At 45.6% G+C, this 27,600-nt stretch overlaps 2 protein-coding genes across 2 annotated transcripts; one reads left to right on the top strand and one right to left on the bottom strand.

The window, feature by feature from the left end:
- Positions 1 to 1,190: 1,190 nt before the first annotated feature.
- Positions 1,191 to 18,955, top strand: DDB2 (damage specific DNA binding protein 2). The gene is made up of 10 exons (XM_084896125.1): positions 1,191 to 1,469; positions 3,073 to 3,209; positions 3,571 to 3,762; positions 14,116 to 14,261; positions 15,746 to 15,845; positions 15,919 to 16,096; positions 16,366 to 16,508; positions 17,905 to 18,069; positions 18,189 to 18,234; positions 18,536 to 18,955. The coding sequence occupies exons 1-10, from the start codon at positions 1,343 to 1,345 to the stop codon at positions 18,583 to 18,585; spliced, it is 1,284 nt and encodes a 427-aa protein (XP_084752251.1). The 5' UTR covers positions 1,191 to 1,342; the 3' UTR covers positions 18,586 to 18,955.
- Positions 18,893 to 27,600, bottom strand: ACP2 (acid phosphatase 2, lysosomal). Its single transcript, XM_084896094.1, has 11 exons — positions 27,113 to 27,600; positions 26,455 to 26,550; positions 26,084 to 26,170; positions 24,915 to 25,067; positions 24,707 to 24,805; positions 24,538 to 24,627; positions 23,938 to 24,070; positions 23,171 to 23,256; positions 22,944 to 23,050; positions 22,648 to 22,823; positions 18,893 to 19,954 (listed from the first exon to the last, which is right to left on the bottom strand). The coding sequence occupies exons 1-11, from the start codon at positions 27,236 to 27,238 to the stop codon at positions 19,821 to 19,823; spliced, it is 1,287 nt and encodes a 428-aa protein (XP_084752220.1). The 5' UTR covers positions 27,239 to 27,600; the 3' UTR covers positions 18,893 to 19,820.

The raw sequence follows: 27,600 nt of genomic DNA, 5'->3' as shown, positions 1-27,600 counted from the left end.
CTGATTGTACCTAAAAAGTCTTGGTTGGCATGCCACTATTTAGTACTCAACTGTGTTCTGTCTTGAATTGCTTGATTTGTTTCACAAGTATTTTTCTTCTCTTCTCCGTGTGTTGTAAACCTTTTAGGAGCCTAGTCATCTTTTATGTTTCAATATCCCCCCTCCCCCTCCCCTGAAATCAACATCCTACTGAGGTGAAACTAAAGGCTGGTCTGAGTAAAGGGGGCCATGTTGTTTTTGTAACACAGCTCTGAAAACACAGCAACAAGCCAGCAGGGGAGACGAAACCAACTTGCCCTGCTGGTGGTTTATCTTCCCATCAAAACAGCACTTTCGAATTTTTCTTCCGGAGCATTCATTTCTTTCCAAAAGTAATATTTTGAAATGTGTTCCATCCCTACTTGTCCTTCAGTGCAGGCTCTATCGTTTTAAAGCATTTGTCTCCTCTCGTCTTCTCAAAGCGCCTGGCACCAGGCTTGGCGGGTGGAAGGAGAGGTCCAGCAGTCCCAGACTAAGCCCAGCTCCAACCTGGCTCGTCGCAGAAAGTGGGGGTGCATCCAAACTGTCTCCTCTCGAGATGGCCAGGCGGGACGTCCCCCCTCTAAGGCTCACTGCCTTGGCATTTGGCTGAAGTCAGGGCATTAAGACCTCTAAGCCGGGTTGGCCAGCACGCCCTCCAGCGCATCTTGGCTCCAGCTGCTCCCTAGGCGGACACTCCGCAGGTTTGGGGAAAGCTGCGCATTTCAACCGCTCTCCGCAGGGAAAGGGATCCCGCTCAGCTGGAGGGATGTAAGCACTCCACACCGACCCGCAGCGAAGTCGCTAGTTTCCTACAGAGCCGTTTTTTCCTCCTGTACGGATCAGCCAATGGCAAAGCCCGAGCGGCCAATTAAAAGACAGAGAAGGCGGGGTCTAATCTTTGATTGACGTGTGGTCGCCTGAGGACCCGCGGAGGCCTGGCAGCGTCGCGTCCGAAGAGGCTTCAAGTTGGGTGGCCTCGCCCTGGCGGCCATCTTTATTCCTGGGAAGTCCGCGGGCGGGACCTAGATCAGAGCCAATTCGGAGGCGATAGCCCGTTTCTTTAGGGAGCCCCAGAGCCCCACCCCTCACACACTTCCTTCCCATCTCTCCGCGCGCGCGCGCGCGCCTCCGCCTTCCCGGGAGAGGCCTAGAGGGGCGGGGCCGGGGCCGGAACTAGAAGGAAGTTGGGAGCCGGGAGCCTGTTAGGCGGGAAGTTGGCTTGTTTGGCGGGAAGTTGGCCCCGGTCCCTGCTCCCCGCCCTGTTTCTCCCCAGAGGCTTCTCTGTCTTCCCTCCGCAATCTCGGCGTGCACGGAGGACGCGATGGCCCCCAAGAAGCGCCCAGAAACCCGGAAGCCCTTCGAGGTGGTTTTGTGCCCCAAGAGCAAGAAGAGCAGGAGCGCCCGAGAGCCGGAGCCCGAGGCCAAGAAGCTCTGTGTGAAGGGCCCCGGTACTGCGCGCCTGCTGCTTTTATCGTTCCGCCGCCGTTTGGGGTTCTCACGCAGGAGGCTGGAGCGGGGGATGGGGGCTTCTAGGTGGCCGAGGCTGCCCACATTTTCAGATGCCTCAAGCTGTGCATCTGCGGATCCTTTGACACCATAGAGTTTGGGCTTAACCTCCCTCCGGTGGCAAAAAGAGGCAGATGAGTTCCATTACATAAGACACACAGACTTTTCAAATTCCTTCTTTGTACCGGGATTTTCTAAAAAAAAAAATTTTTATTGGCTTTTTTACAGAGATAGGCAGAGGGATAGAGGGTTAGAAACGTGGATCAGCTGCCTCCTGCACGCCCTCTACTGGGGATGTGCCTGCAACCAAGGTAAATGCTCTTGCCCGGAAGCAAACCTGGGACCCTTCAGTCCACAGGCTGGCTCTCTATCCACTGAGCCAAACCGGTTAGGGCTGTACCAGGATTTTTACACACTGAGGACTGCTTAAAATAACACCCCCCCTTGCCTGGTGGTATGTGTAGCTGGCTGTGAGAGCCCTCAATTTCCTTAGAAAGCACTTTGAGAGGTTTGTTGGGGATTGAACCTAGGGCTATAAGGAGAGTGGGGGAACTCAAAAAACTGGAGCAGGGGGTTGTTGATGAAGTGGATTTTTTTTTTGTCTACGAGAAAAAAAGAATTGGTTGTCAAGAGGCAGGATTCATAGAGATCAGATTCTCAAATACATCTTGATAAGCCAGGGTTGCTTTGTTCCTGATTTCAGTGGATTTGCCTCTCCCAAAGTAGACTAGGTACTTTATTTTTTTTATTTTTATTTTTTTAAATATATTTTATTGATTTTTCTTACAGAGAGGAAAGGAGAGATATAGAGAGCTAGAAACGTCGATGAGAGAGAAACATCGACCAGCTGCCATCGACCAGTTGCCATCGACCAGCTGCCTTCTGCACACCCCCTACCAGGGATGTGCCCGCAACCAACGTACATGCCCCTGACGGGAATCGGACCTGGGACCCTTCAGTCCGCAGACCAACGCTCTACCGCTGAGCTAAACCGGTTTCGGCTAGATTAGGTTCTTTATAGCCATGTCATATATGCTAAATCTGCTGGTTTCCAGAACAGATTGGTCTTGGGCCAACAACTGGTTCCTCTACATTATTTTAATATAGGACTTAAAGATACTTATTTCTTTAAAATTTCTGTGCTGTACAAAAATTATTACATATTTTTTTTATTACGCAATATATGTGATTTTAAAATTGTCACCCAACCTTATCACAAGTTTTCCAAACCAAACTAGGAAGAGTTCTGCATACACTTTATTTTTGTTTCTTTGATTCAGCTCTCAGAAACCTGGCAAAATCACCTTTAGTTTCATTTCAGAATAACTATTCTGGGGAAGGGGGCAATTCCCTGTTCACTGTTTATTTCTTGCGCTGAGTGAGACTGAGCAGGCCGTGGAAAGGCCTTAGGAGGTGATGGGAGAGATTGGCTATGCCAAATGAAATAACAAGGCTTTCTTTCCGGGATTTCAGCAAAAAAAACCCAAAAAACCACAACACCTTTCTTAAGATTAGAGAGGAAAATATCTATGTTATACTTGGCAGGTTGTAGCAGAAGACTTGACTCAGGCTGCCTTTGGGAGAAGTTGACTAGCTTGCAGGTCTCACCACCATGCGGGAGCATCGTCAGGGCCCTCCATCAGCATAAGCTGGGCAGAACCGACTGGCCATCACTACAGAAGGTGAGGCATTTCCTGGCTGAATGAAGTGCACAAGGGTTTGCATGGTGCTTTTTTACAACTGGGTTCTTCAAAATTAGATGCCGAGTTGGTTCACCGGGAGGTTATAGCACCCCTGCCTTGGTATCTGGCCTATGGGCACTCATTCCAGCTGTACGTAAAGGTCCCAGCTGGAATGCACTCTGCCTCTTGCTTTCCAAGATTAGTTCATGTATATTACAAATATTTCACGCACAGAGCCAGGCAGTTCGTTTTCCTTTGGTGGGAGAACTTGGCCCTAGGACTCATCTATGGAGGCAAAGATTGGCAGCTTACCTAGGACTTGGGTTTTAATTTTAACTTAATTGTTTTCTCTCCTTCTCAGGGTCTCCAGCAGTCCTTTTTGCACTCTCTGGCTTCTTACCAGATATTCCAAAAGGCTGCCCCTTTTGACAGGAGGGCCACATCCTTGACATGGCACCCAACTCACCCCAGCACCCTGGCCGTGGGTTCCAAAGGGGGAGATATCATGCTCTGGAACTTGGGCTTAAAGGACAAACCCACCTTCATTAAAGGGGTGAGCAGTCCCTGGGCCAGATAACTGTGCTGAAGAAGTGTTGAAGGAATGAAAAGTCAACCAGTGAAAAAGGAAATGATTGGGGTCAAAAGTAACTGTGGGAACAAGTAAATGATGATACTCAAATTTTTATTGAGTACCTGCCCTTAAAATATTAGAAGGTATAGAATAGGGGTGTCGAACTCAATCAGAGAAGGGGCCAAAATCTAAAATCCAGCCTAAATCGCGGGCCGAATGGTTTACTGAACAGTCATAAACTGACAATGTCATAAACTGACAGCGGAGTGCAGTGATGACAGTGCGGTGTGGGCCACATTGCAAGGCCTGGCGGGCTGGATTTGGCCCGTGGGCCTTGTGTTTGACACATGTGGTATAGAATACTGATCACCCTCTAGTAATTCATCACATATTATAGAATAGAATCTAAGACTGTTAATAATTTTTGACCTCATCCTATACTGCTGTATCTCCTCACTTCCTATACTTTAGCCACACTGGGTCTATTCCTGAAACTGGGTCTTGGCGTTGGCTGGAGTACTCTTTCTTATGGTCTTCTCCTGACTGGTTCTCCCTTATTATTCAATTCTGAGCTCTATACCCTTCTTTAAAGAGCACTCTGTCTAAAGTAGCCTCCATGCCATCCACTCACTCCATATCTCCCTGCTTCACTTTTCCCCCACGATGTTTATTAATATCTGAAATACGCTACCTATTTATTACCTTTGCCCACTGGAAAGTAAGCTCCAAAATGGCAGGGATCTTGTCTTTCTGGTCCACCTCTTTGTCCCCAGTGCTTAGAACGATGTTTGGCCTAGAGTAGCTGCTTTGTATTTGTTGAATGAATGAGGGGCTTGACACGTAGCTGGGTAGATAGGATGTAGACGGACATAATTAGCACTACGGCTGCTAAATGCTATAGAACATGAGAGAAGGAAGAACCTCTTTCAAATTAGGGTCTATAGAGAAGGCTTCATGGTTGAGTGAAGAGTGAGGAAGAACAACATTTATTGTACATAAATGGAGATGAAAGGAGGAAAGGTAGAGCGTGTTTGGGATAGTTTTTCAGGGATGGTCTTGATCAAGCTGGTATTATGTCAGTGAGCGGTAGGGGTGTTGGCCCTTCCACCAGAGAGAGGACCCTTAGCTTGTCCAGCTGGATTCTGGGCTGCACTATGAAGAGTGATGCTCTGGTTTAGAGCAAAAACCACAAACTCACATGACTAAAGAAGCTAAACAGATAAAAGAATGATGTTCAGTGGTAGGGTCAGTGATAAACTGGAGATGGTTGACATGTAAGAATCTAGGTCCCATGGTATCAGGTCTGATTTTTTTCAGGAGCCTAAAGTCCTGGTTAATTACATGAAATGTTGTAATATTTTTAAATTGTGGTGAAATACATGCAACAATATTTAGGATTTAATCTGTTTTTAAATGCACAGTTTAGTGGCATTAAATACATTCACTTTCTCCAGAACTTTTCATCTTTAAATCTGAAACTCTATACCCATTAAACATTCTCCATTCTTCCATCCCCCAGCCCCTGGCAACCAGATTTCTACTTTCTCTATGATTTTGACTATTCTGAGTATGTCATATAAATGAAATCATACAATATTTTTCCTTTTGTGACTGGCTTACTTAACTAGCATGATGTCCTCAAGGTTCGTCCATGGTGCAGTATGTGTCAGAATTTCCTTCCTTTTTAAGGCTGAATAATATTCTACTGTATGTGTTTACCACATTTAGCTTATCTGTTCATCTCTCAATGGACACTTGGATTGCTCCCATATTTTAGCTATGTGAATAATGCAGCTATGCATGGGGGTGTACAAACACCTCTCTTTTGAGTCCCTGCTTTCAATTCTTTTGGGTATATACCCAGGAGGGGAATTACTGAATCATATGGTAACTCTATTTTTAATTTTTTGAGGAACTGCCATACTGTTAAAAGTTGTGTCAGCATCATTTTATATTCCCACCAATAGTACACAAGGGTTTCAATTTAAAACATCCTGATTTTTCATGTTAGGAACCAAATAAAACTAAGCATGCTCTGTTGCTAAACAAAACACATCTGTGAACTGAATTCCTCTTCAGCTCACCATTTTCCATCTCTGATTTGGAGATAGAAGAGGCCAAGGATAAATCCAGAATGAACTCTCTTACATGAAGAGTTAAAGCAGTCCATCGGAAACATCCAGGTTAGACAGGCTTGGGAGATTAGGATGCAAGGTATGAGATGGATGTTGAAGAAAACATGACAAAATCAGAAGAAGTTGTGGATAGTGCTCAGAGGTCTTCCTGCCCAGCTGGTGAGATAGGACTGGGAGGGGCAGCTTTAAATTAAAGTCAGAGCCAAAGCTCAGGCAGGAAGAGATTTATATTTTTATAGAAATCCAGGGAATAGAAAATTAATGTGTAACCTAAAGGTATCCTAGGGGAAGAGCCTCCCAACCAAAACGGAATGACAACTGTCTTGAACTTGCCAAGGCTTTTGGTTTATATCACCCTTTATTATAATGTGCCTTTAAGTCAAGTTTCCTCACACCATTGTGGAGATTGGTCTGGACATTTGAACTTTGACTAGCAGGTTGGAAAAGAAGGGTATGGTGGTCTTGAAAACTCTGTTTTTATTCTCAGATACTGACAACAGAAAGTTGATTTGAAACCAGTGGCTGCAGGAACTGTAGTGCCTCATATATGGTTACTTCTTTAGTCATCTGACCTTGACTTTCATCTTTACATCTTTCAGACCCTTGGGAAGGGAACATGTATTATACTTTCAAAATGAAGATAAATTTTATTCTCATTATAAAAATGATTGATATTCATCATAAGAAATTCAAACAATACAGAGGAAAGTATAAAGAATCAAATAATTATTACCTGAAATTCCCACTTTGTACATCTTTTTGTATAGGTATACATTATTCACACACTCATATTTCTACTTACATTATTATATACCCATCACTCCTAAAGTTTTCTTTTTTAAAAATATATTTTTATTGATTTCAAGATGGAGAGAGGGAAACATCAATGATGAGAGAGAATCATCAGCTGCTTCCTGCACTCCACTCACTGGGGATCAAGCCTGAAATCTGGGCATATGTCCTGACCAGGAATCAAACCAGGACCTTCTGGTTCATAGACCCACACTCCAGCCAAATTCCTAAAATTTTCTTATGCCCCTTTGTAATCTTCCTTCTTTCATGTCCCCTAAAAACCATTGATCTGCTTTCTATTCCTATTCATTAATTTGTATTTTCTAGAATTTTATATAAATGGCATTATACAATATATATTTTTTCGCCGAAACCGGTTTGGCTCAGTGGATAGAGCGTCGGCCTGCAGACTGAAGGGTTCCGGGTTCGATTCCCGTCAAGGGCATGTACCTTGGTTGCAGGCACATCCCCAGCTGGGGGCGTGCAGGAGGCATCTGATCGATGAATCTCTCTCATTGATGTTTCTAACTCTCTAAGGGTTTCCATAAGACTTGCAACCAGGGAGCAAGTAAAAAGTCAATAAAAAAAAATAATATATATATATATATATATATATATATATATATTTTTTTTTTTTTCTATTGGCTTCTTTTTTTAATGTGTTGTTGTTTTTTCAGAGAGGAAGGGAGAAGAGAAAAATAGAAATATCAATGACAAAACAGAATCATTGATCAGCTGCCTTCTGCATGCCCCACACTGGGGATCGAGCCTGCAACCCAAGCATGTGCCCTGATCAGAAATCAGCTATGACCTCCTGGTTCACAGGTTGATGCTCGACCACTGAGCCATGCTGGCTGGTTAGGCATGGATTCTTCACTTAGTATAATTATTCAAGATTCATTTACATTTTTGTTGGTATTATTGGTATCAATAGTTCTATTTTCTTCTTCTGAGTAGTATTTCAGTATATTAATATATCACAATTTATTAATTTACCCACTGAAGGACATTTGAATTTTTTCCAGTTATTGGTAGTGCAAAAATAAAAAAAAGCTGTTATGAACATTCAAGTACAAATCTTTGGGTGGATATATACTTTTATTTTTTGAGAGTAAATGCCTATTTGTGGCTGGGTTATAGAGTAGATAGCTTTTAAAGATAGTTTTAAAATGAGAAAAGGAACCTGATAAAACCCCACAAATTTTCCATTTCCAGTGCTTTTCATCCCATTGTGTGATCCAGATGGCCTTTTGGTAACATTTCCTTCTGTCTTTAACATTTCTTATATTGTAGGTTGATTGGTGATGCATTTTTTTCTTTTGTTCATCTTAAAAGGTATTTTTCTTTTGGGGGGGGGGGCAGATATTTTTGCTGGGTATAGAGTTCTAGGTTTTGAGGGTCTTTTTTTTTCTTTCAGACTTTAAATGATACCTGCTGCAAAATCTGTTCTAATTCTTATGTTACTCTTTTCATAACTTTTCCCTTTCTGGCTGCCTTAAAAATGATTATGATTTTCACAGTGTCTTTTTCTATGTTTGTTTTGCTTGAGGTTCACTGAGCTTCTTGGATCTGTTAGTTTATAACTGCCATCAAATTTGGAAATCTATTTCTTCAAATGTTTTTTCCTCCTCCCTCTCTTTTTTTCTAGAACTCCAATTACATATATGTTAGGCTACTAGTTATTGTCCTACATGTCACCAATGTGCTATTTGTGATTGGAAGCATAAATCCATATTATTAATTTTAATATATAGTTTATTTAAGGCTTGAAAGTTTTTTCCTACATAATCTTGTCATCTACAAATAATGAGTTTGATTTTTTTCTTTTGCCATTGTTATACTTCTTTTTTGCCTAATTCTATTGACAAAGACATGTAATAGGTTGTTGAATATTGGTGATAGCAGACATCTTTGTCTTGTTCTTTTTGTAACTGTGAGGGTACATTTATTAAAGCTTGGAGCAGTAAAACAGGAAGGACTTAGCATTGAAGAAACTAGGCTGCCTTGACTCACTGGGAAGTCAGAGAAAACCGGGCCTTGGGACAAGTTCAGGGGATTAGCCTGGGACAAGCCGCTGCTGTCCATTGCTCCCTGGTTGAAAGTCTTATGGAAACCCTTAGAGTTTAGGAGATACATGCCTGTGGAGAAGAAGACGGGGAAGGGAATGGCACCGGCTGCTCCCCAGAGGGAGAGCGTGCGTTGGAGGCTTTTATCTTTGTCTTGTACTTGATCATAAAAGGCTTTTATATTTTATCATTACATATAATTTCTGCTACTTTTTATTGTGGTAAAATATACATAACATAAAATTTATCATTTTAAACATTGTACGGTAAGTGTACTAAGTACTTTTACATTGTTGTGCAATCATCACCACTATTCATTTCCAGAACTTTTCCATCATTCCAAAATTAAACCCTGTACTCATTAAATAGTGACTTTCTTTCTTTCTTTTTAAAATATATTTTATTGATTTTTTTACAGAGAGTAAGGGAGAGGGATAGAGAGTCAGAAACATCGATCAGCTGTCTCCTGCACACCCCCTACTGGGGATGTGCCCACAACCAAGGTACATGCCCTTGATCAGAATCAAACCTGGGACCCTTCAGTCCACAGGCCGACGCTCTAGCAACTGAGCCAAACCAGTTTCGGCTAAGCAGTGACTTTCTATTACCCTTTCCCCAGCCCACTAATCTGCTTTCTGACTCTATGAGTTTGACTGTTCTAGGTACCTCATATAAATGGAGTCATACAATATTTGTCCTTTTGGGTCTGGCTTCACTTAGCATAACGTTTTCGTTTTCAAGGTTCATCTCTGCTATATCCCTGCCTTTTTGTAGCTGAGTATTATTCCATCATGTAGATATACCACATTTTATTTTTCCATTCATCTGTTGATGGACATTTAGGTTGTACCCACCTTTTGTTACCTTTTTTTTTTTTTTAACTACCTTTTGATATTAATACAAATGCTATGAATGTTCCTGTGTAAGTTTTTGTTTGAACATGTTTTCAGTTGTTTTGTAAATATACCTAGGAACTTGTTTGTTTTTTAAATATCCTTTATCATATTACGTTCCTTTTTCCCCCCTAGTTTGCCAAAAGTTCTTATTTTGAATGATAATTGAATTTCATCAAATACTTTTCTCTATCTATTGATGTCAGTAAGCATATGATTTTCCCCCTTTATTCTGTTAATGTGATAAACTATAATTGGTTTTTTGTTTGTTTGTTTTGATTTATTACTTATACTAGAGGCCTGATGCATGAAATTCATGCAAGAGTAGGCCTTCCTTTCCCCAGCTACAGGCACCAGTTTCCCTCTGGCACCCAGGACCCGGGCTTCCCTCAGGCTGCCAGCAGGCCCCTGGGACCCGGGCTTCCCTCACAGTACTGGCTTTGTCTGGAAGGTCATCCAGAAGGTCGTCTGGTCTAATTAGCATATACACTTTTATTATTATAGATTTCTTTTTTTACTTAAATATTTTTATTTTTTACTTTTTTACAATTACAGTTATATCTCTAACAAGTAATACTGCTCCTTTTAAAAACTGTGGTAAAAGCACGTAACAAAATTTATCATATGAATCATTTTTAATATACAGTTCAGTAGTGTTAATTATATTGACATTATTATGCAAGAAATCTCTAGAACTTTCAGTAAAACTGAAACTGTGTATTCATTTAAAAACCATTTCCCACTTCCCCTGCTCCCCAGCCCTTGACAACCGCAATTCTTTCTGTTTCTATGAGTTTGAACTACTTAAGAAACCTCTAAGTTTTGATGGTCTTATTGCGGTTATGTAGGAGAATGTTCTTGTGGGAAATACAGTGTGGCAAAAGTAGGTTTGTAGTTGTGAGTATGCAAAACAGAATTTATTTTTGCATTTTCTGGAGTAAGGGTTACTAATTATTTCTTAATTATTGTATTATTTCCCATACGAACAACAGTAAACCTACTTTTGCCTCACCTTGTATATATTGATAGTAAAGTATTTTTGAGGATGAATGAGACATCATGCTGCCAATTTATTATCAAATGTTTTCAGAAAAACAGTTCTTTGTGCTAGTCTTACAACTTTCTCTGAGTTTGGGATAGTTTGAAAATATATTTTCAAAAAGAAATTATTTTTTTCTTAAATATTTAGTATGTTCTTCAGTGAAACCACCAGAATCTAGAATTTACTTTGCAAGAAAGTTTTTAGTTGTGAATTTAATTTCTTTAGTAGATATCAGACTATTCAGATTTTCTCTTTCATCTGTCATTTTAGCAATTTTTTTTCCCTAGGAATTTGCTCATTTCATCTAAATTTTCAAATTCATTGGCATAAAATTATTTATGATCCTCTTACCTTTTAAAGTGTCTGATGTCCCTTTTAACATTTATTAAATTACTTACTTGTGCTTTCACATTTGTTTGGTCAGTTTTACCAGTGGTATATCAATTTTATTGGTCTTTCTATGGAACCAACTTTTGGCTGTGTTGTCTTTCCCCAGTATATTTGTTTTGTTTAATTAACTCTGGTGTGGGTTCCCCCCCCCCCCCCCCACTTTCTTTGGCTTTAGCTTCTTATTAGTTTTACAACTTCTAGAGATGGATGTTTGAGTTTTACAACTTCTTGAGATGGATGTTTGATGGATGTTGATTTTTCACCTTTCTTTTATTACAAATAATGCTGCTATGAATATTTGTGTATGAGCTTTTACATGAACATATGTATTTATGTATCTTGGATATATATCTAGATGTGGAATTGCTGGGTCATATGGTAACTATGTTTAGTGGTTTTTAAAAAATATATTTTTATTGATTTCAGAGAGGGAGAGGGAGACAGAAAGAAACATCAACGATGAGAGAGAGTCACCGATCAGCTGCCTCCCACTGGGGATCGAGCCCACAATCTGGGCATGTGCCCTGACTGGAATTGAACTGTGACCTCCTGGTTCATAGGTCAATGCTCAACCACTGAGCTATGGCCGGGATAATTTTTGAAGAACTGTTAAGCTATTTTCTAAAGTGGCTGCATCACTTTACATTCTTTAAATACATGTTTTATCTACCTTTCCTAGTTATTCCCAGAAGAAGGTTGGCCACATACAAGCTAACCTACCATCACTGTATTTGCAAGTCTCAAATATATTTCTTTTTCATACTTTGTCCAGGTTTTGTTATTCTTCCTTAGTGTAAAAATTAGTCAAACCACTTAGTCCACACTTGCTAAGAGAACACTCATGCATTTTTAAAAAATATATTTTATTGACTTTTTATAGAGAGGAAGGAAGAGGGATAGAGAGCTAGAAACGATGAGAGAGAAACATCAATCAGCCGCCTCCCGCACAGCCTCGCAACCAATGTACGTGCCCCCTGACTAGAACCAAACCCGGGATCCCCCAGTCCACAGGCTGATGCTCTATCTACTGAGCCAAACCAGTTCCGGCCACTCATGCACTTTAATCTAAAATGTGTATGTGTGTGTTTGTTACTAATGCTTTGACATAGAGCCTATTCTTTTCCTGGAATAAGGGTCACTGATTACAGTGTACCTGGTCTTACATAAACTGCACACATAATGTATTCTATATATGGTCTAAAGTAGGAACATAATTCAAAGATAGTCCTGAAGCAACCTGATTGTAGATTCTTTTGAAATTTTTATTATTTCCCACCCTAATTGTTTATAAGTTTCTCACCCATGACAACTGTTATTTTTAGCAACTCATTTTTATCTAATTTTTCCAAAGAATTCAATATAATTTCATAGAAATAACAATGGTCTTTCTTTTTACATGTATTTCATCAGTTTAATTAAATTACATGTTTAATTGAATGTTTAAATATTTCGTTTAAATATTTAATTACATGTTTAATAAATTATATGTGATTAAATTATATGTTTAATTGCATTATATCATTATAATAAAAAGTAAAACTGGCATATACAGGCTTAAGAACAAATACGACTAACCCATGTAAGTACTGGCCTCAACTGATGGTAGCAGAAGATTATCTTACTAGCAGCAAGAGTTTGTCAGACCATGGGCATCAGTCAGCATGTTTATAGGGGGAATGGCAAGTGCCAGTTAGCATGTTGAGTGAGGGAAGTGGTTGTTGGGTAAGAGGCCCATGAGGCCGAAATAGTAGCATAAGGAAGAAGTGGAGAAGGGACTCTTGGGGATGTAAAATTCATAAAACAGTGCCTGATACATAATAAGAACTTAATAACATGAAGTTATTGATGTTTACATGATTATTTTCATCATCATTATCTGGAATGTTTGGAAAAAATAGGAAGGAGCTCAGATCTGTCTCCTGCCCTCCTAACCCAGCCACTCTTCTGGGCAGAAGTTCTTCTAATAAGAACACTGTGGTAAACTGTGGTACATACACACAATGGAGTACTCAGCGATAAGACAGAACCAGCTATAGATACACACAGCAACTTGGATGAATCTCGGGGGGCATCGTGCTGATAAAAGGAAAGCAGCTAGTCTCAAAAGGTTGCATGCTGTGTGATCAGTTATATGACAGTCTATCAAAGGCAAAAACCAGTGATGAAGAACAGATCAGTGGTCGTCAGCGGTTAGAGGTGGGGGGAGGTATAACTACAAAGGGAGAACATGAGGGAGTTTGGAGGGTAACAGAACTGTTCTGCATCCTGATTTTGGCAGTGGTTATTCAAGTCTATACACGCATTAAAATTCATACAACTTTATAACCAAAACTACCAAATTTACTATATGTTAATTTTTAAAAAATATATTTTATTGATTTTGTACATAGAGGAAGGGAGAGAGATAGAGAGCTAGAAACATCTATGAGAGAGAGTCATCGATCAGCTGCCTCTTGCACACCCCCTACTGGGGATATGCCCACAACCAAGGTACATGCCCTTGACCGGAATCGAACCCAGGTCCCTTCGGTCCCCAAGCCGACGCTCTATCCATTGAGCCAAACCGGTCTCGGCTATATGTTAAGTTTTTTAAATAAAATTAAAACGAAAACTTGCCTAGCTGATTTGGCTCAGTGGATAAGAGTGTCAGCCTGCAGACTGAAGGTTCCAGGGTTTGATTCCCGTCAAGGGCACATGCCCGGGTTGCAGGCTCAGTCCCCAGTAGGGGGGTGTGCAGGAGGCAGCTGATCAGTGATTCTTTTTCACCATTTATGTTTTTATCTCTCCTCCCTTTCTCTCTGAAATCAATACAAATATATTTTAAAAGCAACAACAAAAACCAAAATTTCAAGAAACAAAGAGCTCTGTGGAGAGCGTCCCAGGGTCTAGGCATGTAAACTGGCCTGGCCCCAAAAGCTGCCTGCCTGGCACTTCTCTTGGGCAGAGTATGTGCACCAGGCCTCCTCCTCCTCCTCCTGGGCCATCGTCACTCACTGGCTTTTCTCTCCCTGTGTTAGATTGGAGCTGGAGGCAGCATCACTGGGCTGAAGTTTAACCCTCTCAATACCAACCAGTTTTTCACCTCCTCCATGGAGGGAACCACTAGGCTGCAAGACTTTAAAGGCAACACTCTCCAAGTTTACGCCAGCTATGACACCTGCAAGTGAGTAGTTAACAAGGGGAAAGGGCTCTTAGGCTCTCCGTGTAGTTCTGGTGAGAGCATCCAGGTCCCACCCAGTTCTTCTACCACAGGAAAGTCAGGAAAGGTGTTAGCCACGCTCCACCATCTCAAACTCTTTAGCTGCTTCCTCTGGTCCAGGTGGGTTACTAATTGGGGAGTTCTGGAGCCTCACTCTTCTCCACAAGGGAAGGGCTTCAGCTAGTTTGTAAGTCATTCCTGTATCGGGTGGGACCTTGATTCTCACTGGACAAGTCAAACTGGCATTGCCCTAGAATAAGCCACTTAAAAGCCTGGAGCAGGAAATAACTTAAATTGTATTCCCTACATCCACTGGGGTGTGATGACCTGACCAGTCCCATGAAGCTTAAATGGATAGAATCGTGTCCATAAAGCACTTTGGACTTTCCAAGAGCAAATGGTTGTAGAAACTACAGAATGCTTGTAACTTTGATTTGTGGCCAGAGACATGATCCTGCTCCCTAAAGAACTGAGGGGGGCGGGGGTCTAACCAGCACTGGATGTTATCCTGGACTGCCTCACAGGAGTAAGAATTCCATGAGTTTTCAGGACAGTGGATAGGATAGCACAGCTCTAGGTTTCTCTTCCTCAAGAAACTCTTCCTCTGGAAGAGATTTACAGGGAATGCAAAAGGCGGTAGAGCAGAGATTTGGAGGTTTGAGAGAAAAGACAAAAATCTGAGCTCTCCTGGCGATCGGGATCCCTGAAGCACCCCCTCCCCATCTCCTTCGTCTTCAAGAAGTCTGAGGGACAGGAGCCAGACAGCTTCTGGGTGGGTGTGCTTTTCCCCCTAAATGCTCAGAAGGGGGCAGAAGTTCCCTTCTAGCCAGCTCTGAGGAACAGAGCTAGGCAGCCTGATGGTTTGTCACCTCCTTTGACTCAACAGGTGGAGGGTAAAGGGAGAGAACCACCAAGGAGTCTTCCGCAGAACCCAGGGCTGTGTGGGGCAAGCTAACCTGGGGGTTTGTCATATAGCTCTGAGGTTGGCTGCTTCAGGGACTCATACTAGCTGAGAATCTTGGGCTCATCAGACAGATTTCTGAGCCTCACCAACCCCATAACCTCTATCTGGATGGTAGACAAGTCTGTTCCTCACTGGAAGTCCATGGCAAGATAGTATTCATTCATTCAACAAGTATTTATTGAATATCTCTATGTGTTAGACGCTGGAGCTACATCATGAATAAATGGACATTGCACCTGGCTGGCATGGCTCAGTGGTTGAGCGTCGACCTATGAACCAGAAGGTCACAGGTTCGATTCCCAGTCAGGGCACATGGCTGGGTTGCAGGCTCACCAATCAATGATTCTCTCTCATCACTGATGCTTCTATCTTTCTCTCCCTCCCCCTTCCTCTCTGAAATCAATAAAAATATTTTTTAAAAAATATAAATACATGGACCTTGCCTCTGTCCCCAAGAACCTTACAGCAACGTCTCTCCCTCCAGCTTCTGGTTTTGCAGCCTGGATGTGTCTGGGAAAAGCCGAGTGGTGGTCACAGGAGACAATGTGGGGAACGTGTTTCTGCTGAACATGGACGGCAAGGAGGTGCGTTCTCAGAGGCTGGTCCTCCCTATCCCTCCCTTGTCTCTGCCCCCACCTGAACCGCCTTTCTCTGCAGCTTTGGAATCTGAGAATGCACAAAAAGAAAGTGACCCACGCGGCCCTGAACCCTTGCTGTGATTGGTTCCTGGCCACGGCCTCTGTAGACCAAACAGTGAAAATCTGGGACCTGCGCCAGGTTAAAGGGAAATCCAGCTTCCTCTACTCACTGCCACACAGTCATCCTGTCAACGCAGGTGTGATATACCTCATCCCTCCTGCAGACCCTACCTGCCCCGTCGCTCCTGGGCTTTGCCCTCAAAGTTTAGAAGCCGCTAGGTCAGACCTTTACCCCCGACAGCCAACCTTTCTGAATCCAGCTGCCCTCACCAGCTGTTGAGTTCTAGAATGTTTTTGTTCAGATCCCAGATGCACCACCTCCCTTCCAGTACTGTTTGTAGCGGAGTGGGAGGGAGGGGTCCCTGCAAGAGAAGGCCCTTCAGCTCAAGGACTTGTCACTTGCCAGCTCATTTCAGTCCCGATGGAGCCCAGCTCCTGACCACCGACCAGAAGAGTGAGATCCGGGTTTACTCTGCCTCCCAGTGGGACAGCCCCCCAAGCCTGATCCCACATCCTCACCGCCACTTCCAGCACCTGACACCTATCAAGGTAAGTGATGGAGTAAAGCCCTGTGATCGTGGAGACAGATAGGTCTGCCCAAGGGAGGGTGCAGGGGAGGACAGATTACAGAAGCCTTTCCTCCCAGATCTCTTCCTGCCCTGACACAAAGTAGTCACGCATCCCCTGGTTCTCTCTGCTCCGTTTGCCCCACACTTCTGCAATCCCAGCTTGCTGGGTTTTCTTTTGTCTCTCTGATAAGCTATTTTCCTAAGTTTTCTCAACCCAGTCCTGATCTCCTCAGATGGCATTTTCTAAAATCTTGACCTTCTGCCTTCAGTTTGTTCCGTGGTTGATCTATAAGTGAACCTTAGCTTTTTTGTTAGCAGCTTCTCTAGCCTCAGTACCCAAGGCTTACAATCTTCAAATCCTGTGATTCCTTCCTGCCCAAGCCCCTACTAAGCCTCTCTTCAAATCTCCAGATTACATGCCTGTGCTTCAGTTAATGGTGAGGGGCACCATCTTCTGGCAGACAGACCCCTCTGGGTTAGAATCTTGAGGAAATTACTTCCATTTTAGATTCCAGTTTTCTTGTCTATAAACGGAATAATGGTTTCTAACTGATGGGGTTGCTGTGAGATTGAATCAGTACACTTGGAGCGTATGACACCATGCCTACTCAGTAAACAATGATGATTTAGTATTAGAGTGGCCCCATGTACCTCAAATCAAATCCAGGTTCTAATAGCATCAAGATCCTTTACCGGCTTGTGTGCCCATTATCATCTTCTGGCTTGTGTGCCAAACTACAGCTTCCCAGGTGTGACTGGTTTGTGACTTATTTCTAAGCCTTTGCATATACCCCTTCTTCCTTCCTGCTTACAATGTATTTCCTCCTTCAAAACTTCTGTGAGAAGTTTCTTAGGAAAATCCCATCCAATCTGTCATTCCAATAACTATCAGATTTGTTGTGAAAGGGATAATCTGGGAAGCAACAGGTTTCCTCCTCTTTTCAGACACTAGCATTTTCTACTCAACTCTTTGCCATTCAAGTTGATAGAAGAGATAGTAGTGTGGTTACTTCAGAACATATGTCTGATTTGGTTTTGGTTACCAGAAACTTGTTCCTTTGTTGTAGGTTTTACTCTTTGGTTAATGTCTACATCAGGCTGATGTAAAAACATTTGCCAGTTGATATGATCTCAGCAAATGCAAGAGAGAAGGCCTGAAGGTGTCCTAAGGGGCAGAGGGGCCAGCTGGGAGCTTAAAATTTACATTGGTAGATGTATATACAACTGAAAACTATTCTTGTATTTTCATATAGATCTTATCTCCATTATTAAGTCATTGACAGCTGTATTAACAATTGTTAATGGCAAAGAATACTTACGAACCCTCTTGTTAGCATTCTGCATCTACTCTCATGACCAGCCTTTCCATCTCCTAGGCATCCTGGCATCCACGGTACAACCTCATTGTTGTGGGCAGATACCCAGATCCTAATTTCAAAAGTTGTTCCCCCCGTGAATTAAGGACAATCGATGTGTTTGATGGAAGCTCAGGGAAGTTGATGCATCAGCTCTATGATGAAGAATCTTCTGGCATCATTTCGGTGAGGCTTGGGCCCTCAAATAATGGGAGGAAGCAGGGAGTCAACCTACCTTATTGACCAAAAATGACCAGAAATAATACCTTTACCTCCTCCTCATGCTTATCCCCTTGTCTCTGCAGCTCAATGAGTTCAATCCTATGGGGGACACACTGGCCTCTGTGATGGGTGAGTGAAGTAGGTTGTATCTATCTCAAGCCTGGCACTACTTCCCAAGGTCCAGTGCAAGCCAACCTCAGCTTAGCCCTGCCACATTCACCTAAGGTAGCAGTCAGTGAAGAAGATAACCAGGAGACAGTGGTCTATTTGGACTAGGCCCTCCAACCTTGTTTGGTCTGGGTCTTGGTAATGCTTGGCTGTTGTCCAATTCCCTGGTATTTCCTTACCAAGTTCTAGGCTCCCTGGGCCAGCCCCGAGCTCTGAGAGACTGATAAGAGAAGGTGAGTCAGACTGGTGTTATTCATTCTAGGTTATCACATTCTCATTTGGAGCCAGAAGCAAGCTGCGATGTGTAAATGAGAGGCCATAATGAAGGTGTGGACCAAGCAAGGACTTGGAGCCCCATGGGAACAAGTCCTGTGAGAAGAGGCAGCTATGTGTTAAAGGACCAAAGTATCCGAGTCATAGGGTTGGAACAGGATGCTGTGGCACGGGATACTGTGGGGCTGGGACACTGGCCGTGTTATTGCTCTGGACTTGGCTCTGAAACTTCCCCAGAGTTGGCGACACAGCTCCCCCAGGCTCCCTGCTATATCGAGAGCCTGAAACCAAGCTCCTCCTAGAGCCAAAGGGCTTTTCTCCTCCCTGACGTGTGGTGGCAGAGTGATCAGGTGGTGGTTTTTTATTTGTGCTCACTATTGACATGGACAATAAAACTATACCCAACTGAGCTTCTGAGTGAATCTTCCAACGCTGCCCTGGTCAAAGCACTCCTGGGTCTCCAAAACGAAGAACAGGCACAGAAACAGCACTAAGAGTCCACAATTTTCCTTTTCCTCAAGCTACCTCAGCCCTATTGTGGGCCATAGTCAATAGCTGTCCAGCTTACAACCTGCACTTACCTCACGTCCCTGGAGGCCCAAGCCCAGGAGAGGGGGTAGTAGTTTCATGACTGTAGCACCACTCACTCTCCTCCCACCTCCCTCAACTCCCTCCCAAGTACAAACACCCCTGGGACCTACTCAAGCTACAGGCATTCGCAGGATACCTGAGGCAGTATGTTAGACTAATGGTAGCTTCAGCTGGAGAAGGGAAACTTGACTGGCTGGCTGTTGGGTGATTTGGTTCCTTGGTGGCCAGTGTTCGTGTCCCCAATGTTAGACAGTTTTCCCCAGTACAACAAGCACTGACAGGCAAGACTGTATCTTCTGAGCCATTTGCCAAAGACTCCGGGCTGGAAGAGGGAGCAGGTCTTGACTGGGAGGCAAGATGAAGCACCAACTTCAGTTTTTTATCCCAGGTCCTGAGTGAAACTTTAAACCTTGTCTACATATCAGGTCCTTAGGGAGCATGGAGGAGGCAGATCCTATTTGGAGAGAGCCAACATCCAGCACAGTACTTGGGAAACATCGGGCACGTGAATATTGAGTGGCAGGTGCCAAGCTTGTTCATCCCACTTTTTCATCTAGGTTGGGGTAATCAGAGGAAGGCCCAACCCAGGGCCTCCTGCTCATGGGCTAGGGAGCAGCAGCAGTCAGGAGTGAAGGCCAAACCCACCTCCCCTAAGAGGCAGAGGGGAGGGGGCTGAGTGGTTGTCAGGCATGATCCTCCACGTCTGCAACGTGGCGGTAGCCGGGAGGCTGGGCCTGCATCCGGAAGAGGACGGTGAGGAGCAGCACTATGAGAAGAAAAAGGATGGAGCCACATACAGCCAAGGCCACGATCACCTCTGGGCATGGGGGTAAGGGAGAGAAAAGACATGTCAGTGTTCATTCAACAAATATCTGATGGCCTACCATATGCCAGGAGCTGTTCTTACAATGGGGATATCCACAGTTAGTGACAAATGCCATAAAGCAAAGCAAAGTAAGGGGGAAAGGTTGGAGAGGTCAGTCAGGAAAGGTATCACTGAGGATAATCGGAGCAGAGACCTGGAGCCAGTGAGACATACGAGATCTGAGAGGAGAGAGTCCTGTGCTGAGGGCGGAGAGTAGACAGTAAGCGAGCACAAAAGGCCCTGATGTGCAACTAGCTTGGCATGTTCTGGGATCATCAAGAAGGCATCATAGAGTAGATTAGTGATGGACAGGTAGGAGATGAGAGTGGATGGCCAGGCCAAGTGGTAAAGAACTTGGATTTTATTCCAAATGTGATGGGAACCCACTGGAAGAATCTGAGAAGGGTACTAATGTGAACTGACTGACTTTTTTGTTATTAATCCTTACCCAAGGACATTTTTCCATTTTTTTTTTTAGAGAAAGTGGAAAAGAGAGAAACATCGATATGAGAGAGACAAAAGTGCCCTTGACTGGAATTGAACCCAGGACCTTTTAGTCTGAGGGTCAATGCTCTGTCCACTGAGCCAAACCAGCTGTGGCCTAACTTACTTTTTTTTAAAGTAATATATTTTTATTGATTTCAGAGAGGAAGGGTGAGGGAGAGATAGAAATATCAATGATGAGAGAGAATCATTGACTAGCTGCCTCCTGCACACTCCCTACTGGGGATCAAACCCACAACCTGGGCATATGCCCTTGACAGGAATCGAACTCAGGACCCTTCAGTCCACAGTCTGACACTCTATCCACTGAGCCAAACCAGCTAAGGCCTAATTTACTTTTTTAAGAATTTAACTCTGCTTCACTGAGAGACTGGTGACAAGAAGAAACTCAGAACATTAAAAAGCTCATCAGTAGTTCAGGCAAGAGATGATGGTAGATTGACTAGGGAGCAAGAGCATGTCTTGTGTGTGTTTTTTCAAGGTAGACTTTTTATTATAATTGATCAAATGAAAGTTCTGAAAGAGGTTAAACAATCTGCCAAAAGTCTGATGACAAAAGGGCAGGCAGGAGTCAAAACAAGGTCTGACAACATCTGTGCTCTTAGCCACAAAGTTACACTACCCAGATTTCCAGCCATGGGGTCGTGCTGCCTTCCCCCACATGTGAAAAGCTTCAGATCCAAAAGACAGTTCTACAGACACAAGGTGGAGAATTGCTGACCGTCTCCTACAGAGAGCCAGAGCCAAATCCAAGTGGAACTCACAGGCTGGTATTCCATTTTAGAAGTAAATGCAGCTGAAACCGGTTTGGCTCAGTGGTAGAGCATCGGTCTGCGGACTGAAAAGTCCCAGGTTCGATTCCGGTCAAGGGCATGTACATTGTTTGCGGGCACATCTCCAGTAGGGGGTGTGCAAGAGGCAGCTGGTCGATGTTTCTCTCTCATCGACATTTCTAGCTCTCTATCCCTCTCTCCTCCTCTCTGTAAAAAAATCAATAAAATATATATTTTTAAAAAAAAGAAGTAAATGCAATGAACAAAGAGAAATCAGATAGTGAGTTAATACTATTAACAGTAAGAACATGTATTTTAAAGGTTGGCATGCTAGAATCTCCTAGTGGACTGGTTGTGGGGTCTAAGAAAGAGTATTCAAGATAAATCCTAGGATTATACTGTGTGACTAGGTAACTGGTGTGGCATTTACTTAGATGGGGAAACCTGGAGGGAGAACAGATTTTGAAGGGGAAGAGCATTTGGTTTCAGATATCGACTTTGAGATGCCACATCCATGAGACCTCAAGGCTGCAGCTGGCTGGATAGGTCAGTCTAGCTCAGAGAAGAGGTTATGAATCTGGGAATCACAAAAAGACAGAACTTAGCATTGGTGCATACAACCATGGGTTGGATGAGATTACCTTGGGAGGGGACAGAGATGAGAAAAGGACCAGGACGAGCCCTGAACCACGCACTGTTTAGTGGGGAAAAGCCAGTAAGGAAGGGGCCTATAAGTTAGAAGCCAAGGAAATGTTTAAGGAAGGCGTGACCAGTTATATAATGCTGCCGAGAGGCCGAGAGAAGCTGACTAAGAACTGGTCACTGGCTTTGGTCAGAGGTCACTAACAAAAGTTAATGGAGTGAAAGGCGACACCAGACTGTCCAGTGTGCACCTGAGAGAATGGACAGTGAGGAATTGAAAGCAGAATCTAGGCAACTCTGAAGGATTGCGATCTAACAGGGAACAGAGAAAGATGGGGGTCTGAGAGGTTTTTATTAGGCTTTTGAGATGAGACTGATCCAGCAGAGAGGAAACACTGAGACATCAGAGGTCCTTGTGGAGAACAGATGAGCCCAGAGTGTAAGTGGAGAGGCAGGGCCTTAAGTAGCAGCTTGCACCAGGGAGCAGCCGGAAGACGTGGTGGTGGGAAAATGGGACGATTCTCTAATTGCTTTTATTTTCTCAGTGCTATAAGAAGTGAGAGCATCCCCTGAGTGTGTTAGGGAAAAGGTGAGACGGTCTCACGGTGGGTAGTAAACTGTCAAAGGAAATGCAATAAGATGGCTGGAAGCGTGAGCGCTCTCTTGTGGATAGGAACTGCAAGTTGTTCTGGGACATGCCTAGCACAGAGGCAGGCGGCAGCTCACCTGTGTCTGCAGGACCAGCTGCCAGCTGGCACTCCTGCTGCCAGTCCTTGGGCACAACAGGCTCTGTGAGACGCAGGAAGTCCTGCAGTGGACAGCGGTGAGGGCAGCCAGGCAGGCTCAGTGGCCAGGGTGCCTTCTTACTCTCATTCCGAAAATACATCTCCACTGAGAAATTCCTGAGGGGTGATGGGAGACAAGGTGGAGGCTGCCCACCAGGCCTGTTACGGAGCCCTTAGGGTGCCCATAGCCACCATACGAGTGCCCTTCCAGAGGGCAGACTAGTTAGTTCCACTCACCCATTGTCTTCCTGGTACAGTTCAAATATATGGCAGGAGGCGTAGGGGGCTTGTTCACCATTGTAGACAGACAATGCCATTTGCAGAGCAACCAGGGTGGTATCATGCTGTAAGGAAGAAGGGCTCCCGATTAGCATGCTCCCCTGCACCCCGCTCCCCAGCACTGAACAGAGAAGAAGTCCAGCTGCTTGTCTGACGTTAGCATGCCGGGGACTAAGGGAGCTCACCGCGGAGTAAACCAGCAGCTTAGGGAGGTGGGAGGAGGACGTGGCCATCAGTGTCAGGTTCTTCCGTATCTGAGCCACCAGGACTCCTGAGGAAGAAAAACCCCCAGTGTCAGTGGCTACGGCTATCACCGTCTTCTGCTCAGCTCTATCGGTGGTCCTGTCACCCTCTGCTAGTCTTGGGTCTGATCACTGATACAGAGAACTCTCTAGGTGCTTGAGAACCACAGAGGAACGCCCTGCTCTCTGACAACTTTCAGATTTACAGAAGGAAGCAAGATAAATATGAACTGCAAGGCCCTGCCCATGTTTGAAGAAGGCCTCCAAGTCAATACAAATGTAAACTGAAGGCTGCTCCAGGACACACAAGGCGGTGGCTCCTGGCAGGGGGAACCCTGCCATGTCAGAAAGGCTTGACAGCTCTCCCTGGGCTGCCCCTTGGCATTGCTCTCAGCCTCCTTTCAAAGGGGCCCCAGGGGTTCTCTGGGGGTGGGAATTCCTTTAAGTGGGACGGGTCTTGTGACATGAGTGAAAGGTAAGAACATGAAAGGCAGAAAAGAAGCACGTGGGCCTGATTGTGGTCATTCGTCCAGTGCAAATGTGCTAAGCATTTGGCGAATTAGGGAGACTTTGGGGACTCACGGGATGACGAGGGAGACCCGAGGGGTTTTGAAAGAGCAGAGGACATTTCAGGTGGAGAAGTGGGTGAGAAGGCCCCTAATGCTGTAGGGTCCTGAGGGAGGGAATGACATGCTGTTCTTGTCACTCACCCCCCTGAAGCCGGGCCTTCTCTGCCTGCTCGTAGATCCCGAAGAGGAAGCGGAAGCTGAAGTCCTTTAGCCGGCCCAGACGCTGCATGGTTGGGGGTGAGGCCCAGGGCGGCAGGACCAGCCCATGTGTTTTCTGCGTATGGCAGCGGGCAGGTTAGCTCCCTGGACTAGGCCGGAGCCTCTCCCGGGGCATCTCTCTTCCCCAGTGAGAAGGTGCCTGTGTGTGTGTGAGAGGGGAGGGAGAGGAGAGTTGAGGCAGAGGGACTGGAACCAGGAGACATGGCGGACAGTGTTGAGGCTGCAGGGCACGGAGAAGGAGGCTCAGGCACAAAAAAAGCGTGACCCAGCAGAACGGAGTCAGATACCACCAGCGCTTTGGGTGGAGAAGGGCAGGAACTGCTGACAGTTAATAAGCTAGTTCCCACTCTGGGGTTCTTTTTCACCCTTGAGGGAAGTCCCCCTGTTTCACAAGAAGCAGGCGGTTGGCCTGGATCTCCCCAGTGGGAATGGTAGCCAGACTCTGTGTCTCCATGTTCTGGTCACCGGAGCCTGCTGAGTAGAAGAGGAAAGGGTCACCCTGCGGACCCTAGGCAGGCTCACCTCACAGAAGAGTGTGTCATAGACATTCCAGATGGTCTCCAGTGTCAAGTCCGTAAGCCCTGTCTCGTTGGCCACCATATCCAGAAATTGCTATGAAAAATGGATCAGGGGATCAATCCTGCCCTGGGACAAAGAACCATGTGGTGACCGCCACCTCAGCCCCACTCACTGCATTCTGAATACTCTCATTCTGATACTCTGGTGTCTGCCGGGTCTCGTTCTGCAGCTGTTCGTAACGGGGACATGGGCCCAATGGGAACTTCAGCAGCTGCAGACCAAAAGGGAGAAGCAGAGGCAGAGAGGGAATCAGTGGTCAGCAGGCCCATGGCCAGAGCTGCCCCTCTCACGGCCTTCAGGGAAGGGCTGGCCAGTCTTACCCTGTCCTCAGCAATGGGCACAGTGTGAACGGGAATAGGCTGCCAAGAGATGTTTGGATTGAAAACCTGCATCCCATTGGGAGGGAAAAGTCCAGCCAGGTTGGCCTCAGCACTCATGAGAGTACGGTCAAAGTCAGTGCTTCGCACGTAAACCTGCAGAGATGACATGACAACATGAGTCTCCTCCTGTGGGAGTGGGGTGAGGAGCTTTGGCTCCTCAGTGAGGTCCTAAGGGGAAAACCTGTTCTTGCTGGTTACTGAACAAATTGTAATCCCACCATGCATCTGGCCCTTGCACCCTCTCTGGCCTTCCCCATTCTTCTTCCCAGCAAAGGTCCAAACCCTCAGCTGGCGGCTAGCTATCACTACTCTGAGAATGGCTCCTATGGGAATGGCTCTAGTTCAAATGCATCTCCCAGTCCCAAGTACTTAGTCAGTAAGGCTCTCTGGTCTGTCTGTCTGTCTGTCTGTCTAGTTTTATCCTGTCTCCCTATAGACCAGGATCCTTGAGGGCAGAAACTATCTCCATTCACACCCCCTTTTATAAACTGGCTTGGAGGCCAGGGAGAGGAAATAAGACAAGGAACAGATAAATGCTTATGGGAAAAGGAGAAAGCTATGGGGACAGGCAAAATCAAGACAGAGCTGATCCTCAAGGGAACAATAACATCTAGGGACTCGAGATAGCTGTGGTTGAGAGTGGTAACCAAAGGAACAGCTATCCCCATCCTTGGGGGGGGGGGGGGGGGAGAGAAAGGATTAAGGAGCCAAAAAACTTGCCAATCTTCCATTCAAAGTTCCACAAAGACAGAGATCATAAGTGGGTAGTATACCATTATGTGCAAAATGCTAGCCCATTGGAGGTACTCAATATGTGTCTTGAATGGAAAACCTGAGTTATTTCACAAAGCCAGACACTGCTCTGCCAGACCCTTCCTTCAGTCTGAACTTGGATGCTTGATAAATGTTGCCTCTTCCCACCCAAGCAGGGGCAACTCAGCCTCGAGGGTTTTGTTCTAGACAGCTCTTGGGTGTCTTGTCCTGTAGTTGTAACCAAAAATGCATGGGGGGGGGGGGGGGAATGCCCAGCCTCACCCTTAGGCCCCCTGAGGACCGAGGGTGAGCACAGCAGATCCCATTCTCCTTGCACATTGAGCTCCCAGCCTTACCTCTTGTGGGTGGTAAGAAGTGTTGAGAAAGCCACGGTAGCGCTGCCGCAGGGCCTGGCCCAGCTCCCAGTGCTGTAGCATCCCCTCCTGTGGGCAAACCCAAGGATTAGGGATGGCTCACAAATCCCATGGGGCTTAGGCACTTTTGCTTTTCAGTTTACCCCTGGCTGGAAGTAGGAGGGTGTTCATGGGATCCCAGGAGTCATTTATTAAGTAGCCAGTTGTGTGGGGCATTGTCTTTGGCAAGAAATCTAGTCAAAGTCAGCACCCACAATGGACATGGCAGTTTGCTGGGCCCCAGGTTCTGTAGCCTGCCCTAGAGGTCACTCGTGGTACAGCTCATACTGAGGAGGGGCTGCCTTCTGACCCACCTTGGTGAGCTGACCAAACCCTTGAGGCCATTCGTCTTCCTGATAGGGGTCCTTGGGAAATGTCTTCACTGGTGTCCGGTCTCCATGTCGGTACAGCTGGCAAAAGAAAATGGTTTGCCTAGGGGTCAGAAGCGTCTCCTTGATGGGGACACAGAGCCCACCTCTGCCCCATGCTGGAGAGAGAAGCCTCAATCCCTCTGGGAAGCCTTTAACTCTACCCATTGCAAAAGACCCCAACTCAAAAGTCAGTAACTTCTTCCAGGTTCCAGAGAGTCTAACATGGCTAAGCAATGACCACGGAGATCATAGGCAAAACCAAAGGGAAAGGAAAAGAAGGCAAATGGTGGGAGGACTGCAAAAATCACCAAAGATTTCTAGGGGGTGGGTCTTTTAACCATTTACATCCTTCTCAGGGCAGATTCACCGGACCTATTCTCTGATGTAAAACTCCTTGCAGCTCATCCACCCCCATCCCCTGCGACTCCACATCACCTCCGAACCCGGCCCCCAGTCCTGAGCCCGCAAAACCGCAGGCCAGGAGTCTCCTAATCCAGCTCCTCCTCCAGTCCCCGCACCCTCAACACAAACCCTGCCCCTCCCTCCTCCGGCGAGCCCGTGCCCTTCGAGCCCGTGCCCTGGCGACCCTGTCTCTCATTACCAAGGTAACAAAGCGCAGAGTCCGGGCCTGGATGGCGGGCATCACCATCAGGTTCACGCCGAGAAGGAGCTGGAGGAGAGCCGCCCGGCTCCAGCCCAGCAGTCCGCCCGCCATCACCGTTATCATCTGTGCAGCAAAGGGGGTGGAACCCGTTGGGCGGCGCCTGCAGCAGCGGTCCGGACGCGCCCTGGAGGACACTCGCCGGAAGTGCACTCGCCACCATCTTGCTAAAGGAGGGCTTGGGAGGGAAGGTTTGGAGGAGGAGGAGGAATCCGGGAAGGCATGCTCGGAGGAGACTCGCGACCCGGCCGGGGCAGAGGAGGGTGGGCTTGTAGCGCGACCTCGCGCGGTAGAAAAGGCCTGGAGACCTTGTCTTGGTAAAGAGAGCCCTGAGCTCTGGTTTGCCTCCGCCGGCGCGGAGAACCCGGGCCCAAGTGGCGCTTGCCCTGGGCGGGCCAGTGGCCGGGAGAGCGAGGCCCTCCTCCCCT

This window comes from Pipistrellus hanaki (assembly GCF_964339955.1).
Source record: "Pipistrellus hanaki genome assembly, chromosome: 9".
Classification (NCBI taxonomy): Eukaryota; Metazoa; Chordata; class Mammalia; order Chiroptera; family Vespertilionidae; genus Pipistrellus; species Pipistrellus hanaki.
The sequence above is the reverse complement of the archived record's forward strand: the minus strand, read 5'-3'. Positions and strand labels throughout refer to the sequence as shown.

What these genes read in the sequence shown, in the direction of transcription:
- ACP2 (XM_084896094.1), bottom strand. Translation starts at nt 27,238, where the DNA reads ATGATAACGGTGATGGCGGGCGGACTGCTGGGCTGGAGCCGGGCGGCT. An exon ending in CTTCTTACCACCCACAAGAG is followed by an intron (nt 25,068 to 26,083) that starts GTAAGGCTGGGA and finishes TCATCTCTGCAG; the next exon opens with GTTTACGTGCGAAGCACTGA. An exon ending in GAAGGCCCGGCTTCAGGGGG is followed by an intron (nt 23,257 to 23,937) that starts GTGAGTGACAAG and finishes TTTCTTCCTCAG; the next exon opens with GAGTCCTGGTGGCTCAGATA.
- DDB2 (XM_084896125.1), top strand. Translation starts at nt 1,343, where the DNA reads ATGGCCCCCAAGAAGCGCCCAGAAACCCGGAAGCCCTTCGAGGTGGTT. An exon ending in AACCCACCTTCATTAAAGGG is followed by an intron (nt 3,763 to 14,115) that starts GTGAGCAGTCCC and finishes TCCCTGTGTTAG; the next exon opens with ATTGGAGCTGGAGGCAGCAT. An exon ending in TGAACATGGACGGCAAGGAG is followed by an intron (nt 15,846 to 15,918) that starts GTGCGTTCTCAG and finishes CTTTCTCTGCAG; the next exon opens with CTTTGGAATCTGAGAATGCA.